General features: G+C 35.2%; 1 protein-coding gene across 7 annotated transcripts in view; it reads left to right on the top strand.

The window, feature by feature from the left end:
* The window catches only part of Dpyd (dihydropyrimidine dehydrogenase), a 901,729-nt gene extending 884,592 nt beyond the window's left edge, over positions 1-17,137 (top strand). For 5 of the 7 annotated variants that reach the window (XM_087212682.1, XM_087212680.1, XM_087212677.1 and 2 more), the window contains 2 exons: positions 10,545-10,685; positions 15,782-17,137. In XM_087212682.1, coding sequence (XP_087068808.1) covers positions 10,545-10,685; positions 15,782-15,952 — 312 coding nt within the window. In that variant the 3' untranslated portion in view covers positions 15,953-17,137. The remainder of the gene's footprint in view (positions 1-10,544; positions 10,686-15,781) is intronic. The other 2 variants (XM_087212683.1, XM_087212681.1) reach the window with 1 other exon arrangement.
* Positions 17,138-19,066: the final 1,929 nt, after the last annotated feature.

Raw genomic sequence — 19,066 nt, 5'->3', positions numbered from 1 at the left:
ATATAGAAAGAATACAGGATGTATGGTATCTCTTTCATAGAGAGACCTAGTTAAGGTTAAAGAAACTAAGGAAAGTCTTCCTATAGAGGTGAGATTCAAAGAAACCTGTAAAAACTTTTCAGGGATTTGTAATTTAAAGGGAGCAAGAAATATTTCAGATGAGCCATAACATGGTCCTGCACTTAGTGAGTGGCCATGGTGGTGGAAACATAGATGAATTCATAAAGTTTTATTGTTACTTCAAGATTTAGCAATTCTCATTATATTGAAGGATAAGAGATAGTGTAGAGTAAATAATAAGAAAACCAAGATGATTAGATTTTTTTATGGCTCCTTTAAGATAAAGAAAAATATAAACCATCAGGATTTTGTTTTTGTGTCTTTGAGTTTGATGGGTTTTTGGGTGATAGATAAAAATTTGGGACATGAGTATATTATAATTAATATGGGCAGGTGCTGGTGGATATAAAGGAAAAAGAACTGACATTATAATTGCCTACTGTGTGCCAGGCACAAAATGAAAGATTCACATGTATCTTATTTCTTGCTTACTTCATATTTTATGGGAGAATAAAGAGTTCTGGGGAAGCAAATGAGAAGAAGTACAGAAATAGGAGAATAACTGGAAGAAAATGATGGCTTGGAAGAAACCAAAACAAGGAAGAAGTCTTTGCCATGACTCTCTCATGAGGACCTGGTTCACAGGGCCAGACAACACCAGTTGTATATTGTTTTGTTTGGTCTCTTATATGCAGTGCCTGCTGGCAATAATAGTCTGCTCATCATAAACACATCTCTTCACCCATCCATTATGCACTAATGCATTACAACTGTGTTCCAGGCACTGGCAGTCTAGTAATGAGCAAAACCCTCATTCTCATGGAGCTGCATGTTAGTAGAGAGAAACAGACAACAACAAATAAACAAGAGATACAGAATATACCAGATGATGATGCGTGTTATGGAAAAAGCATAGCAGGATTCAGAGACTAGAAATCCCTATGGAAGTTGGTCAGAAACACTTGTCTCATTAAATGGCAGTTGAGTAAACATGTGAGAAAGTGAGGGAATGAATGATATAAATATCTGGGGGAAGAATGGTCCATTCAGAAGGAAAAGAAAGTACAAAGACCCTGAAATGTGAAAATCCTTTGTAAGAAACCAACCATTAGGGCTTTTAGAAAAGCAGAATGATATGATATGACTTATTTTTGCAAAAGATCCTTCTGGCTGCAGTGTTGATTGAATGTCCAAGATGAGCAAGGACAGAAGCAGGGAGACCAGTTAGAAGGCTGTTGCAACAATCTGGGGTGAACTTGGCAGGAGGGAGAATAAATACGAGATAATGTCGGAAGGCTTCAACCTCATTGTTTTAAAGGAAAGCATGTGTGTGAAAGTGTTGTGTACAGCACAGCTCTATTCAAATGAAAGGAGCCATGGTTATTGTCATTTTTATACAAGTCCCCTGCCCCATGCATTTTTTCAGACCCCATCTGGATGACGTAGCTATGTGGTTGTTTGATCCCCATTGAAATTAACAGCCATGATGCCTTCAGCACTCACTCTCTTTCTGCGTGAGCATGAGATCTTGTTCCTTGTCCTTTTATTGTTTCTTCCAAGCACACACCCAGGCACGCTGTGAATCTCCCTCTGCTGCTTCATTATTTTTTCTGTGTTTTCTCTACAGTGTTTCTTCTGTTCTTGACACACCATTCTTTTCCTCCCCTGTTTCCTGGAGGCCCAGGGTTATCTGTTTCTGTGCTTAATATTTTCTCTGTCCACCCATCTGTTTATTTTAACTTGTTTCTTCCCTCCTCTTTGATAGCCTCTTTATAGATTCCTCTGTTCAATAGTTTAAACTCCATGACACTGCTTTGTTTATCCTCTCAGCTCCCACAATATATTATTCCCCATCTGCTATATGAAGAGCCCCAGCCTCCACGAAGTTAACTAAGCCCCTCTTGTCTGAACAGGGTTTTCAGTCATGCATTCAAGTCTCTAATCTACCCCCATCCTCCCTGTTTATGAATGTGACAATATTATTTTTAAGCAAGCCATGCTCAATAAATCACATCTTTTGCTGTTTTCTCCTTCGAAATGCCTCAGATATGATTTAATGGTCTCTTGCTTTAGAAGTAGGGTCAGTCAATCAGCAAGTATTTACTGAGTGTTTGCTATGTGACCAGCAGTGTGCTAAGGATAGTGAGAAATGTCAAAAATGTACAGGGCATGGCCCAAGGCTCTGGAGTTTTTGTGATCTCAGTGGCGATGTCCCACTAATGTATATTTATTATGCACTCATTGCAACACAAGAATTGTGCTAGAAACTAGGAATACAACATGAATTTTGAAAAGAGCAAATATCTATCCTTATGGAGCTTATAGTCTAGCAAGGGAGAAAGACACATGTTAAAAATTATTTACAGTTCAATCAAATATGTACAAAATGCTGTGGGAAAACAGAGGAGTAAAAGGGATTAGCTCTGCCTCTAGTAATTGTGGAAAGCTTCACAGAGATGGTGATATTTAAAATGGAGTTTAATAAATTAGTGTTAATTAAGCAGAGAATTAATAATAAAAGCTAATATTTATTGAGTTCTTATGAGGTTTCAAGCCCTGCTATGTGCTTGTAAATGAGCTCATTTAAGCCTCACAATAACCCTATGAGACACAAGATACTTCTATTATTCCTGTTCTAGTGATTAAGAAATTGACAGAGAGGTTAAATAACTTACCCAAGATCACACGGTAGAAAGGTACCAAAGCCAAGAGTTGATTCCAAAATCTAATTCTAGAATCTGAGCTCTTAAGCACTTTCCTCTGCTGTCTTTCCCAGGAAAACAAAACAAAAAGTGAGAGGAGGTGATGTGTGAAGCACCTCAGCCTATTTGCAAAGTATAATGTTCAAACATAGTAGCATGCATCCATGGGACCTGACTCCATACACAATCCCTGAACCAAGCACATAGTGCTGTCAAAGGGATCAATTCCTTCTTTTGTTTAACAAGAATTCACAGAAAGGATAGAACTGAAAAGTAATAATGAGGACTAGAACTCAGTTTTCTTGATCAATCTTAGCAACATGATTCAACAGAACACAGGGGCAGGCTGATTAAATCAGTAGTTTCAACTAGAGTATCAAGAGAGATGTTTCCCAGTGTTACACAGTGATTAGAAGGTCCTTGAGAACCAAAAGTTTTTGCTAAGTAATGTACTATTCTGCTTTTGCCTGACCCATGGGAGCTGAAAACTGACATCAGAGGCCATGAGTCTTACCCAGCTAATGATCTGCAGCCCTGCAGACAGCCTGACACTCAGGTGATTTCCTCTTTGTCAACTCCACATCTTGATTTCCATTTTATAAGGACAGAGCATTTACCATGTGTATGGAGCTGCTGATTCTGTGGAGGAAACAGAATCAGAAAAGGATGCTGAGGAAGGAAATCGTAGTCAAAACCAGTGCTGGAAGGCTGAAGGAACAGATTGAGATTAAAGAAGGAAAAGAGACCTACCCCTTGCAATGGATATAAATATGAGCCAGAACCTTCTGAAGGAACCTCTGACATATTCCATAGGTTCACTCATACTAGAGAAAAGAAATCAGGCAGTGCCTCCCCTAAGAGGTCCTTTTGTCTCCTTGCTAAGGACAACTGACATGACAGTGTGCACATTTGGCCCAGCCAAAGGAGAAACATGCTTTATTGCCAGACAGCATATAGCAGAGACTTGAGAGTCTGCCAAGACTTATAAAGTCCCATGAATGTTTCCCACTTCTGTTGATATATATGAGAATAAATTCTCATTCTCTTTATGAAGCCAGGAATGTATCTCTAACATCTTTGAATTTCTGGGTAGGAAAATGAATGGTTTAGGGGTACTAGTGATGTTTTCATTTCTGGCTCCTGCTGCTTGTAGTAAGAGATGGACTGCATCTCATAAGACTGGCAAGACAGTGTTGGCAGGAGACCTGTCAGCCTGATCGAGTGTTTTATTATTTCAATTGAATTGTGAAAGGAAAGAGAAAAGTACTCAGATAAAACTGTAAGACCATATTAGATACAAAAGAGCATAAAGGGGATGGCACAGAAAGAAAAATAGTACAAGACTTGCCCAGCAATTTTCAGGATGATACCAGAGAAATGGGCTGGAGGCAGCACTAATATTCTCAGTTGTCTATACACCAACAAATAACAGATGAAAAATTATCAAACTAACTTTAAAACTGAACAGAATTTGGTCAAAATAATCTCTTAAGTCTTATGGAGATTTGTTGCCATGTGACTCCTGACTGGAACATTACAAAGGAAAGGTATGCATTGGTTAGAATATGCAAGCCTGATAGAAGGGCTGGAGGAGGAGCAGCAGGTGGAAAAGTTGTACACTGGCCTGGAAATCCACAAATCTGAAGGTGGATACAAAGGAAGCAGCTGTAGAAAAGTGAAATGAAAGAAAACAGAAGTGTTATCCTAGGACTACATCAGAGACTTTGTAACCAGATGGTTAGTATGGATGCAGAAGATAGAGTAGTGATGTGATCCTTTATAGAGTTCAGATGAAAATCCCACTCCACTAAAGGCAAAACATCTGAAAACTTATTCAATTGCCTTGTTGGAAATTTAATCTCAAAATAAGGGAGGCAGAGACAAAAGGACAGACAGAAACGGAGAATTCATGTATTTGATTATTCTGGCTCCATATTTTATAGAAAGGAAAAAAAAGAAAAACCTATGCAAAATGATAGCTAAAAGAATCTTGAATGAAATGACCATCTCATGTTAACTTATATTAGGCCAAAGAAAGGAAGTCTGAGCTTAGGTAAACACGTTTCACCCTTAATACATCAAATTTTAGGAAGTTCAGAGGAAATAATAGCTATAATCCCATAGTCAGTAACTCTTAAGTTGTAGATCACAAAGAAAGAAAAGATGTCAAATAGAAATTTGATGATATAATCACTAAGTTTTGCAAGAGTAAGAAAAGGTTAAGCATTCAGATAACTCAGTGTTCAGTAGTCCTGTGAGAAAAGGTAGAACATAAAAAAATGGCATCAAGATTTAAGGATGGGTTAGAAGTACTAAAATTTCAAGTCTTTTGTGCTTAGAGAAAATATTAGGAAAAATTGAAGTGTAATTTTGTCTATTAAAATAAAAAGGAAAAATACACCCATTACTTAGAGCAGATGGCATATTGTTAAATTATAATTAGAAGAACTGTTCCATTCCTGTTATGTTTCCTAGCATCTTCTTACAGTTCTTAGAACTGAAAAGGGAATGGAAAATATATCCCAAAGTCAGAGCCTAAGATAGGGAAAGAGGTAATAAAACCACAGTCAGCTTGATTAAATCATTTAAAGCCAAAGTGTCCTTCAAAGCCTGAGCCTACCCCACACAGAAAGAGTGCCATGATCATTGCACAGGACTGCAATGAATCAACGGGCCCCACGGTCTCCACCCGTCTGTCGCACACTAGATTTGCCCTTGCATCTTTCTCTCTCTCACCACATTTACTTGCTTCTGTCCTGTCTCTTGATTTACTTGTTTCTCTGACCCTTTCTGACCAATCTACTACTTCATTTTCTGATTCATAATTTATCCCTTCCCTCCCATCTCAGCATAATTAACTGAGTCCTCACCAGAGATACACTCAATCCAAGCTCAATAGCCCCCTTTCTAAGTGTACAGCTCCCTCCCTCCCTCCTACAGAGGAAAGCATTATGCAATACTTGAAGAATAAGAGCATCTTATATTTTGAAAGCACTTGTGTATGAGATTATTACACCACATTTCTGAGAAATAAATATGGCTCTAGGTTCTTTTTTTTTTAAAGGTGAATGTGGAAGAATTTTATAATGATATTAGAGAAAAAATAGAAATAGACCAAAAAGATTGAGACCTAACCCCTGAGGAATTCTACAAAGATCATTAAACTTTTGACTTGGAAGCATTAATAAAGGAAGCATTAAGAATCAGCATAAATGCAGTGAGAGTGAACCAAATTATCTCATTTCCTATTTTGATGGGTTTATTAGGCAAGGAGCGAATATGGAGTAAAAAGATAAGAAAATGTGACACTGATAATGGTACAGATACGGAAATAGCTAAGTGATTAAACAGCTACACCCAAATAATTTAAATAGTGAATCCCTTAGGTGAGAAGTCTTATTGATGGCCCACAGCACGCTGTACTTGGTCCTGGCCTTTGGAGGACATCTACTTCCAGGAATTGGAAAAACTATGCTAATCAAATATGAAGACTTAAAGCTAGAAAGAACAGTTAACGTACCAGATAACAACTGCAATTTGAAAATACTTCAACCATGTATTTAAAAAATAGGTCAAAAATTAATAAATTTATATTAATCATAATGAAAGAGGTATGAAATATCAGAGATGGGGTCAAGTCCCTCTAGTTCTTCATTGTTTGGTCCTAAACTTTATATCAAACAGAAATAGTGTCTGATATATCTTTATTAAAAAGCTTTTGATCATCCTAAACAAATAATTGATAAAGATATTATTCCGCAATTCTATAGTCCTCTGTAACTCTACCTCTATCAACACTTACATTAAAATCAAATGTGTGGGCCAGCGATTTAGCTCAGTGGCACCATGCCTGCCTTGTAAGCACAAGGTCCTAAGCTCGATCCCTGGTACCAGGGGAAAAAAAAAAATGCGTCATTGCTAATTTAAAGGATTTGACATCACATTCTCTGTACATACTTCCACACATAAACATTTCCAGTAATCAGGGATGGCTAAAGCAGATTGCTCAACCTTTGTATATCCAAATCCTGTGTGGAATAATGACTGTATGATCTCTAATCTCTACAAATGCTTATCCAACAGGGACTAGATGGCCATATGTGCTTTACTGATTATATGCATCTTTCAGCAAACTTCAAATTCTAGGACATGTACTCAGGGTTATTCTAAGCTGGCAGTATACCTGCAGGCTTTGGGTTTTAAACAAATGTCCACATTTTCAATTACATATAATGATAACTTATTATCATTGGTAGTCTTTCCCAAACTGATTTAAAATATTTGTTATTCTTTTATCCTCTCCAGATTAAAAAAAAGTTATCCTAAAGAATTATGGTGAATGGGGAATGAATTTTTAATGCCATATGCTAATAACTTCTAAAGGCTCCAAAGACCTTTTCTTAAAAAGAATAAAATGTGGTTTCACGTTAAACAATGATGTGTTAAATGCAGAACATGGAATTATTTCTTACAATAAAATCTCTGAGGCATATATGTTCTTTTGCAAAAGCTCTATAAGTTTTATGTCTATCTAGGGAGGGTTCTAATTAGTCACTTTTAATATTTATTGTTTATTTCAGTCATCACAATCTGATTCAGTAAAACAACCGTTTTGAATTATGTATTTACTAGATTGAAAAATTATTTTCTGTCATACATAGTCTTTCATAACCATATATTTGCTTCATTCATTTGATATTTTAAAATATTATAAGAAAATATTAAACATATCCAGATTCCTTGACTAGCCTCTATATGTAAAATGTTCAGTAAAACAGTTACTACCCTATCTATATCCCTACTATTATGTTTAATACATAGCTATATAAGAGATGTATTTATTTCAACCAATATTTGAATGCCCATATGTTTCAGTGACCTACAGGAACAAGAAAACACTACATGATACAAAGGTGAGACTACTAAAAAATCACAACACAAGGAACTAGATGTAGATGATATCTATAATAGGAAACAAAATATTTTAAATAGAGAATAATGAATGAGTCAGCATAGCAGAGTTCTTCTGATCATGGTTTTTAAATCAAGCAGCATTGGTTTGAACCCCTGCTTCATCACTTACCTAATTTTATATCTTATAGGGTAGTCACCTCATCATCCATAAAATGAATAAGATTTCAGGAGGAAAATTATGGCACTGGCCTAGAATATAGTAAACATTTCAGAAGTATCTGTTATCAATCATTTCTTCCACATAATAGCTAAAATATCATAGGCTATCAGGAAAGAAAGAGGTGTGTGTGGGGGGGGAGAGGAAGATCTCACGTCTTAACATTTAGTTAGAAAAGGAGAAGGAAGGATTGAGAAAATCATCATGAAGTGGTGACATTTGATATATTTTTGAAAGATATATAAGATTTTTCAAAGTGGAGGTGGGAAGAAAGGGTATTTTATAGAGAGGATTTAGAATAAAATTGGGTCAGGTCACCTTCAGATGAATCAGTGGAAAAGTGTATCTATCCAGCAGTAACTGAAGTGCATAGTGTTTGGAAGTAAAAAATAAGATAAATAAAGGACGTCTTGGTAGGAAACCTAAAATGTCAACATGGTAAGTCTGTATTTAATTCCACAAATTTTCAGTAGAGCACTGAGAAAGTTATAACCTCGATTAAAATGGGACCATTCTTCAAGCTGGAGTGGGAAACAAAAGCATGTGAGAATGAAATTTACTCAAGCACGATCTTACAACTGTGTTAAAAATGGTGAAAGTTAATGAACAAAATTTGAAGATGGTGGTAGACATACAAAAAGAATTCAGAAGATATTGCAGGTCCAGAACTCAGAAAATGTGACAACAGATGAGATATTGGAGCAAAGGGCCGGGGATTTAGCTCAGTGGTTCCGCTGCCTGCCTCTCAAGCGCAAGGACCCGAGTTCGATCCCCGGTACCAACCACCCCCCCCCAAAACCCCTGAGACATTGGAGCAGAGAGAAATTGCAGTGAAACATAACTCTGAAATTTTAAGTCTCCATGATAGGAAAAATCTTAATTCTAATAAAAAAAACTGAAGAAATATAAAAAAAAAATCCAGCTTTGTGTTCTTGGTGAGTTCGGTGAGTGGTGAAGTTTACAGTACCAATTTCCGGTGACAATAGTCATCCTGCAGCTGATAAATGTAAACCTTGAGCTTCTGAGAGCAACTCAGAATGCAGAAACTCATTTGGACATCAAGTGCCCACCTACAAATAGCTGAAATTATAACTTCGACACGTGGAAAAGAAAGTAGGGGAGAGAGTGCTGGAAGTTTTCTATCTCCGGTATAAATAATGTAAACTGTGTCTCAGTTTGAAAGCTCATGGTAAGGAGGATATTGTCATGTAGAGCTCAAGTAGGAAAAAAAGTAAATAAGAGTAACCAAGGTCATAAAAAGAAATGCAGAAAATAGAATACCAAAGAGAATATAGGAAGATGGCTTTAAGTGAGAGTCATACCTCTTGGAAGGAACATGGACCTTGAATTCAAACAAAAGATTCTCATTTCAAAAGTTAAAAACAAAAGCAGAGAATCTCGACAACATACAAATTTGACAAACATTGTTACATTCTTCACAAAATGTGTCACGAAACAAAATGTTTCATATTGTTGATGAAACACCCTCTGTGCTTCACATATTCAGCTTACTTCCAATTGATATGGAGAGCAAAGGGATGTGTAACTGCCTGAAAGATCGTCAGTGGTGAAGGAAGAAAATTCCAGTTCTTTAAAAGTAAAAGAGCATCTATCTGATTTAACTATCAGATCAATCAATTCATTAACATAAATTAGAATTTTCAAATATTGAAATATATTCTTCAAGACAAGATAGGTGAGTGTAATATCAAAGCACCTTTCTGAATGAAAATTTAGAATCCAAATACATTGATATAAATTCATAATATTCATATCATTAGTCCACTTATCCCTAGCAGCTTAATAGGAGTGCATAAACTTTTGTCATTTTAGCTTCCTTTTGGAAACTTCAAAGTTTAAAAGTAAGAAAAAGTAAGCTGCTGCAACTGAAAGGAGTATTATGTATTTCTTTCTGTCCATGAAAACTCCATTTTAAGTTATTAGGTAAAAATCCTCTCAAAAGCAATTAATTATGTCTTATATTTCTAAGCACACATATTGCCTGTATTTCAGAAATACTTAGGCGATGATTATTATAGAGAGTTTATCTATGAAATTATAATACCCAGAGTCTCTTTTGTTAACATAATGCAACATTATATACAAGGAGTGATGAAAATTTATGATGAATGTTTAAATTTTTAAAAAAATTATTACAGTGAAAGATGCATTGCCATTAATCCCTGTCAAAATACCCCCCACACACACTTTAAACACACTTATCCCATCATTCTTGCCACTCTCTGAAGCAGTTCCGGTACTCCTTTTTCATAAGTGTCTTTATGAGGTATGATAAAAAATATGGTGAATCCTGCTTCAGGAGCTATCCAATGGAAAGGCAGGCTGGTAAAAACATTGTGTGTCCTCATCCACTTCATCCATCAGATCTGGCACTGTACAACTTCTGGCTCTGCTCAAAGTCAAAATGACTGTGAAAGATAAATATTTTGAATCAACTGAGGACATTGAGGTAACCATGACAGCAAGCAGGTGTATTTTAAAGGGAACTTCGGATAATTTACCTTTTAATGTAATAAATTTTCTTTAGTTTAAACACTCATTGTATTTCACAATAATACTCATAGAAACAAATTACCACATGGAAATATTTTAAAATAACCACTGGGAATAATTCAATGCCTGCCTATTAGGATGTAATTGGAAAATCACTGCAGTACCTTGGAGCATTTGGTGATTTGAGCACCATGGAGCAAGTTGTGGCTACAATTGATGAAGAAATGTGTATCAACTGTGGTAAATGCTACATGACCTGCAATGACTCTGGCTACCAGGTAAAGATCTTCTGGAATTAAGATGCTTTGAAACAGCTTTCTTCTGATTTTGGGGGCAGAAGGCATCTTCTGTTGCTAAGTGTGTGATTCAAACCAGATGTGACAAGTATTGTTTCTTCTCAGAAGTACATTTTTCTCCTCTTTCACCTTTATAGCACAGATTTTTTTTTTTTTAGGAAAGCCATAACTTACACTATTTGTGCCACTATTAGGTCCATAGTATTATTTTACTATCATTTCATTACTCATAAAATTGGAGGAAGAAGCCTCAGGGAAAAGAGATATTCACACAAAATTATGAGTATTAGGAAAGTATTATGTTTAGTACCTAGGGAAAAGAGAACTACCATTTATTGCCATTACTCTGAAAGTACTTGATTAGAGAATTCTCTTTCATTTTATATTAATCAGGCTTTTACTACAGTAAAAAATAAAAAGCACTTTCCTACCAACTGGTTGTGAATTGTATCCCAGGAATGCCTTCATAGCTGGAAAAGCCAATGAGATGTATTTTTGCCACATGAAGTAAGTTATAGTCCAGATCCTCACTCCTCAGCTAAGATTCTGGCATTGGGCAAAAAACAGAAAGGAGTGATTCCACTCCTTCAGGGCGGGCCGTCCTCTTCAAAATGTGTCATATGGACTTCTCTTGGATTTTTGCTTCTTCATTTATTTCATTATACATTTACTTCATTAGACTGCTGTTTTCCTAGAGTCGACACAGCTATGACCTTGAACTGGTTGAATTTTTGAAATAAATTTAGAAGGAACTTATAATATTGACATTAAATATAAATTTTGCCTCAAGGAACTGATTTGCTGTGAAAGTAAAAATGATTTTTTAAGATATGGAGTTTAGAGAAAACAAATTTTCAAATTTTCAAATTTACTTTAAACTGCTAAAAACTGTTAAAACTATAGAACAATGTTATTTTATTAAAAATGTAAAAGTATAAAACTAAAAATAAGATCTTTTCAAGAAATTATAAAAGCTTTATGGAGCTTTCTACCTAAATAACAAAGCATCTCATCTTTAAAAAGTGAAATCTTACAACTATGATGTGTTGAGGTTTTAATACTATACTTCAAGTCTTAGAATTTAGAGCTCCCACCTTGGGATTAGCTTTAGCACAACCTAGGCAATGAGGTTCATTTTAATGAAAAAAAATCATAATTATGCATTAGAAAAGATTAGGAAAGTCCTCCTTTGACGTTTTGGCCTTAAAAGAAAAAAAACCTAAAAAGTACAAATCTTCAGTTAATTTTAAAATTTGTTTACAAGTCTTCGAAGTATAATTTTTTTTTAATTTACACAGAACTATAATTTTAGAATACCATGTTAAAGTCTTTATATGACAATGAAAATGACTATAACAGAAAAATCATAAAATTAATATAAAACTTTTGTAATTACATTTTAGTGACAATAATTCTTACGAACAAGCTAATGTCCTAAAACTGTTTTCAAAAGATTAATTAATTAAATATGAATGTTATTGCTGCTTTATCTTGAATAGTGGTTAAGATAGTATACATTTTCTTCCAGTGATCTTCACATCCCAAATCTAGATGTGAGTTTCTCCATGATCTCAGACATATTTTTCTAAGTATCAACAATAGCCTACAAAAGCTTGGCATGTCCTATAAAATACAAAGACATGAAGAAGGGTGCTGCAGATTTATATTCATAACATGGAGTCAATTAAATAGAAATACTTAATAAGCATCATGATAAGTGACATTGAAAACAATTTTGCAACATATTCCATAAGCTTTTCTTTTTTATATCACAGTCCTTCATGTAATGAATCACATCTAGTTTTCTGCCATATTCCTTGGCTCCAGCCCTCTTTCTTTATATCTGTCACCAGAGACACTGCATTTGTTTCTGTTGTAGACAAGGATGTCCTGGATGGTGCTTTCCTTATCATATTTTTGTCCTTCATGACCTATCAACTTTTCATGAAAAAATCACACCAAAAACCATTATCCTGATGAATGGATAATCGCTTTTATATTTTTATTTTACAAGTGACGTATTTTGCAATGTGTCCCATGTTTTACAGTGGAAATTACAATACTGATCCCAATAGTGGGTTTGACAGTTCTGGTCACAGATAATAAAGCTGCTCCAACAAATTACATAACGTGTTTCCCAAAGCTAATTCATCAGTTTGCCAGTAATTTCTAAAATGGAGAATTTTCATAGAAATGTATGCAGTATATTATTGTCCAAAAATAATGAAACAAAAAATAAGAAGCAGAAGTTTGGAATAGAGGGACTATTATAGGGGAAAATACATAAAGGAATAAGTGTATGCTAGAGAAAAATCCTAATATATTTACACAAATTATGTCTTTAATCTTCTCAAATGGTTTTGTAACTAACATTCCTTTCTATATACAAGAAAACCAAGATTTAGTAATTTGGCAAAGATTATAAAATGCTTTATCTAATAGTGTAACTCCTATATCCAGGTCTTATTGATTAACTTACATATAACTCAACACAACCATTGCCATCATTGAATTATCAATTAGAATATGATATATCAATTGAATTTTGAGGGAAAATAAGAATTTATGAAGCCTAGTACTCAACATTTAACTCCTGCAAATCTAAATGGATGAATCTGGAGATCTACCTTTAAGGATGAGTAAGAATTTGTGGACAAAAGGTTGGAGGGAGATATTCCAGATCAATATCGTCAGACACCAGAGATATCAAAAAGTCCCTAAAAAATATTTCACAATGTGTGCACTTTAAATAAGCTATGAAAAATGACAAGGATAAAGTTCCCCAAGTTTTTAATTCCTTGTACAACCTATTACTCTTTTTTTATGATATCTGGAATCTTGGAAGCCCCCTAACAGCCATCCTATGCTCACTCCACATGTAATTGGACACAAGGCCTCTCAATTACATAACCTAAATTTATCTTGCGAATTTTTGAGTTCAGTTTTTCAAAACCTACTGAAATTACCCTAACTGAAGTCCTAGTCAGGGTGCCTGTGTAGCTCTATGGTAGACCCTTGATTGGCTCAAGTGCGAAGTTCACCAAAACTTCATTCCCACAATAGTCAACCTGACTTCCTTTTCTTGAGTTTGATCCTGTCTATATCTTTATTTTTGCTTCCTGGATAGTCTTTCTTGATTAGAATTATGATCATTTTATATCTGTTCTCCAGTTCAAATTCTTTACTATGGCAATATAATGTTTCTAAGCATAAGTGCTTTCATTTTTATCGATAACTTCATTGAATTTCCACTTACAAAGTAAAGATATGCGAAAAAGAAAATTATTTTTACTTATCTAATCAGCAATCTAAAATGTTTTACAAATATAACAATTCTTGTGGACAAATTATCTTAAAATTTGCTATAGATATACTTCTTGTTCAAATATGATTGTTTTCTTAAAAAACAAAAATGTATATTAAGCAACCCATTCTGCTTTACTCTGGAAAGACCATTTTCTCTTTTATGCCCATAAAAGTAGAAAAGAATTATGATTACATGTAACTTTGTTTGAGAATTTTTTAAACAACAAAATAAATGCATTCAGTTCTCCATGTCCACAAGTTCCATATCCATAGATTCAATCATCCTTGGATCATAAACCTTCAGGAAAAAAAATTCCATCTGTACTAAACACAAACAGAATTTTTCTTGTCGTTATTCCCTAAAAATACAGTATAACAACTACACATAGCATTTTCTTTGTATTAGTTATTGTAAGTAACCTAGAGATGATTTGGGAATGATAGGCATGAATTAAATGCAAATATTATGCTATTTGATATAAAGGAATTGAACATTCATGGATCCACAGGAGGTCCTGCAGTTAATCCCCAATGGGTACCGAGGGATGACTGTGTATATTAAATTGGATTTAACACAAATATGAAATGGGAAAACACGTGTCAGCAAATTATTTGAAAATATAACATTTTCAGACTTGACCTCAAGGAGAAAATGGGCTGAGACACTTATTGCACCTCTTAATTTCTGTCAGCTGCCACCTAGACACTCCAAATTAGTGCCCAGTCTCAGTGGGAGTGTGGTGTGTTTTCTGCAAGTGAGACTGGATGAGTTTGCTGTGTGCCCTCTGCCTCCCCCACCTGTCCCTCTCATAGTCCTTTCTGGGTAGAAAAGTCTGTATCTTCCATGGAGGATTTGTGTGTTGTTTCTGCTATTAAAATGCTTCTTACACATACATAATCATTATAAGTTATATATTTTTTAAAAATCTCAATTGTCATTTCACACTGGTTATCTTTATTGGTTATTCTAGATTGCTTTATGTGGGAAGCAGGAAGGCAGGTGAGAAGAAAGGAAGGAAGGAAAGGAAGGAAGGAGGGAAGGAAGGAAGGAAGGAAGGAAGGAAGGAAGGAAGGAAGGAAGGAAAGAAGGAAGGAAACATTTCCCAAAATCCTGCGCAGTTTCACAACTGGTGGCCTTGCCCTGGTTCACAAGGCTAAGGAGTGTCAGGACTAGGACTGGACTCCAGCTGTCCTGTCCCTCCATTTAGTGCTTTGTCCTCTTCGTGGTGACACAATGGCTAAAATTGGCTGGAAAGTACTCAAAACTCAAAGTGCCACTTAAGAAGTTCCTTTTTGCCAACTGTTTTCTTCTAAAAACTGCATACATTATTTGAAATCCAATCAGATGTGCTCACTGCCCCATCTGAGAGTAACAGTTTTCCTCAAAATGTGTGAGAAGAGAAAGGAGAATGTGTGAAACCACACCAACATCTTCGGTTAGAGAACACCCTATGCTGCTAGGACTGGCAAGAGCTGAGCTGTGCGCAGAACAAAGAAAACAGGAGGGCTACTGTGTTATGAAACATTTCCACACACAATGAAGGAAAATGCCTCTGAGGAATTTTAAACATTGTGTTTTTAATTTAAAAGGATTTTGTTTCTCTCTTTTTTTCTTCCCACCGGTTCAGCTGTTGCTATAGTTTCATTAAGGTGCTAGACTAGTTTTCTCAGGGTACAGTTCCACTACAGTAGAGGAAAATGTTGATGCTAAAATGGAGACATTCTTGACCTTGGTGGGCAGTAGCATTAATACTCCTTATTTCTGTTTACAGGCTATCCAGTTTGATCCAGAAACCCACCTGCCCACCATTACTGACATGTGTACAGGCTGTACTCTCTGTCTCAGTGTCTGCCCTATTATCGACTGCATCAAAATGGTTTCCAGGACAACACCTTATGAACCAAAGAGAGGCTTACCCTTAGCTGTGAAACCAGTGTGTTAAGGTGATTTGCAAGACAGTTGCTGTGAACTTTGATGTCACCTACATATGCTGATCTTTTAAAATTGTGATCACTGTGTTCTTTCTGAATTAAAAATATATAATTTCTAAATATAAAAAATGTGTAGTGCCAGTGACCAATTATTGGTCATAAAATGAAATAATTCTTTTCTCAGGATGGCTGTTAAATTACTGTGTAGCAGTTAATTGGATGTTCACCGCCAGTTGTCTATTGTGAAAAATTAACTTTTTCATGGCAATTAGTGTGACAATTTCCAAATTGCTCTATGCAGTGCTCCATCTTTAATTTTTCATTGTAAGTGAAATTAAGTATTTTGGAACAAAGTACACCTTAGCATACTAGATAGTGTTTCCAAGGAAACATTTTATAATTAAAAATTACCTTTAATTTTTATACCGTTTCCTAGAAAATGTAATTAGCTCCGTAAAATACAAATGAAGAAAAATCAAATAATTATTTAGTATGGCAGGAAACAAAGGCTTAAAAAGGTTTTGTAGAACTATATTAAGGTCCCCTTCACCAAAATGGCTTCTTTTTGGTACTGGATGCTAAAAATGAGAATATTTATGAAGTAAATACTATTTACTACTTATCCCTGAGATAGCTGTCCAAACTGCTCACCAATGGACCACACAACATTCTTCTTTAAATATTTAAACCATATTCCTAGTGAAATAAGATGTTAAGATGGAGCTCTGGTTAATGCCAGTCTTCCTGTGCTCTGATCTGCTCTCTGCTTTTAATAGTAACCTTCATGATTATAGTAATTAATGTTCAAACAAAGCCCAAATTATATAGTGCTGAGTCATGTACTTCATTATTCAAGAATGAAAACTATAGTATTGATAAAATACATTCAATGTGAAAAACCAGTTTGACTACTTTTCTATTTTAGTGTTTATGTTTAATATCAAAAGTAATGGAATAAAAATATATATTTTCTGATATTGATAAATAATATTTTCTGTTTCTCTATTTTCATAATCAATAGCACTATTAAATTCATTTATCTCATCATGGAATATTTTCATATGAGTCTAGAGGTAGTAAATCAGAAAGTAATCCTGTGGCATATTTCTATGACAAATTCAAGATCTGGAAATGCTATTTACCACAAAATTGTATGATTGAATGATATCAAATAAAAAACTATAAAGCATTTTAAACATGGTCTTTTTTTGCCTCCTTTGCAAATACAACCTCATGTCAATGATTTAGACTTTTAGATAGATTAGTTTTTGGCTAGTTCTACAGTGAATTCTACTCAAATACATATATAATATTAGTTCATATCTAATGAGGGGCATGGAGGTGTATTTCTTCAAGTGTTTCATTTTTTGTCCCTCTTATAATCTTTCTCTATTGAATTCAGCTCTAGTCTGCCAAAATGCATCTTCCACAGGAAGCAAGCCAGGTTTTCTGTAACAGTCAATGGGCAAAAACAAGTGAGAAATGTCCACTTGTCTGAAGCTGCAATTCTTATTCTAAGAGACATCCATCACTTAATGTTATTCCTTAAAGAAGTCTGTGATATTTATGACTCATATGAACTTCCTTCCTTTGCATTATTGGCATGGAAGGAACTGTTGGAAGTGGTAGCACTTAGAAAAGACTTCCAGTTATCTGGAAACGAAATTTTCCAGAGCTACATGGACCCCATCATAATGTATTCTCCCTACCTGGATCTAATGAGAGTTTGTCATTGGAGTTATCTGTGTTATGAAATATTGTGAATGACCTCCTATATGTGACTGAGTCTTCTCCAAGACTCTGACTGGAGGCAGAGACTCTCTTTGTAGAAATGAAAGAAAAAATATGGCTCTTGGATTCTTTTATCTGAAAGAGTAGACATGATGTTTTAGCTCTTTCCTCGAACTACTTGGGGGAAACTAAGAGTGACCAAGGTCTTGAGTAAGGCCATGATGATTCTTGATTTTGCACTAGTTTCTTCTTTGTACACTTTTCTTTCTATTGTGTTTACTTGTTACTTTGCACTAAAAAGATTTTCTTATCCATATTGTTTGTAGAAAACATAGCTCAATTTTGCCTGCATGGCCTGCAGACAAACTCAGAATAGAAGAAGTATGAAAATCACATTGTTCTACCCAGCAAAAGACCAGGGTAATCATAGCCCTAACACACACATACCCATGGCTGCTTGAGTGGGACACAGGACCAGACTAGAGTCTGGTTACTGAGGATTTCATAACTAATATCTAAGATGCTATAAAATGTTCTATCTGTGTGGTAGGGAGGGAGTTTTATCACAAACTCAGCTGGACCTCAGTACCCAGATAGTCTGTGAAGTGTTAGTCTAGATGATTCTTTGAAAGTAGTTTGGTTAGAGATTTACATTTAAATTAGTAGAGTTTTGGGGCCAGGGATTTAGCTCAGTGGTTCTGCTTCGCAAGCACAAGGTCCCGAGTTCAATACCTGATACAAAAAAAAAAAAAAATTAGTAGAGTTTTGAGTAAAGGAAACTGCCCTCTATAATGTGTGTGGCCCTCATCCAACCAGCTGACCGCCTTACTAGAACAAATGCTGTCATTCCTCAAGGAAGAAGGAATTCGCCCACCTTCAGACCCCATCAGAAGCACTGGCTCTTTCTGATTCCTCATTGGACTGACTTCATATTTGAACCATAACTTTCTCCCAAGTCTCCAGCCTGCTGACCCACCCTATCAAATTTTGGACTCACAAAGCCTCTTCAGTTGTATGAGCCAATTCCTCAAAAATCTCCTAATTAATTAAATTCTACTGTTTCTGTTTCTCTTGAGAATCTTGTCTAATGCAACATATATTATTTCATTTAAATGTTACAAGGATCAGAGGTAGTTGCTATCATTTTTTCCCAAACGAGTGAAGATATTGGTGCTTATAGATTCTAAATAACTTGTTAGAGGTCAGTTGGATGATTAGATATGTTTCTAGATCCCGGTGGTTATGTCTAATATTCCATCTGCCCTTCTCCCCTTTGTTCATCCAGCTGTTCATTCATTCAGCAAATATTTATCACATTACTTCCATATACCAAGTACTTGACTAGAGCTGACAATATAAACTCAAATATTGAATGATCCTTGTTTTAATGTTTG

The sequence above is a fragment of the Heterocephalus glaber genome, unplaced genomic scaffold, assembly GCF_053883595.1.
Source record: "Heterocephalus glaber isolate CG9 unplaced genomic scaffold, H.glaber_assembly_v1.0 deba00001442, whole genome shotgun sequence".
In the NCBI taxonomy this organism is placed as follows: Eukaryota; Metazoa; Chordata; class Mammalia; order Rodentia; family Bathyergidae; genus Heterocephalus; species Heterocephalus glaber.
This window is presented reverse-complemented; position numbering and strand designations above follow the sequence as displayed.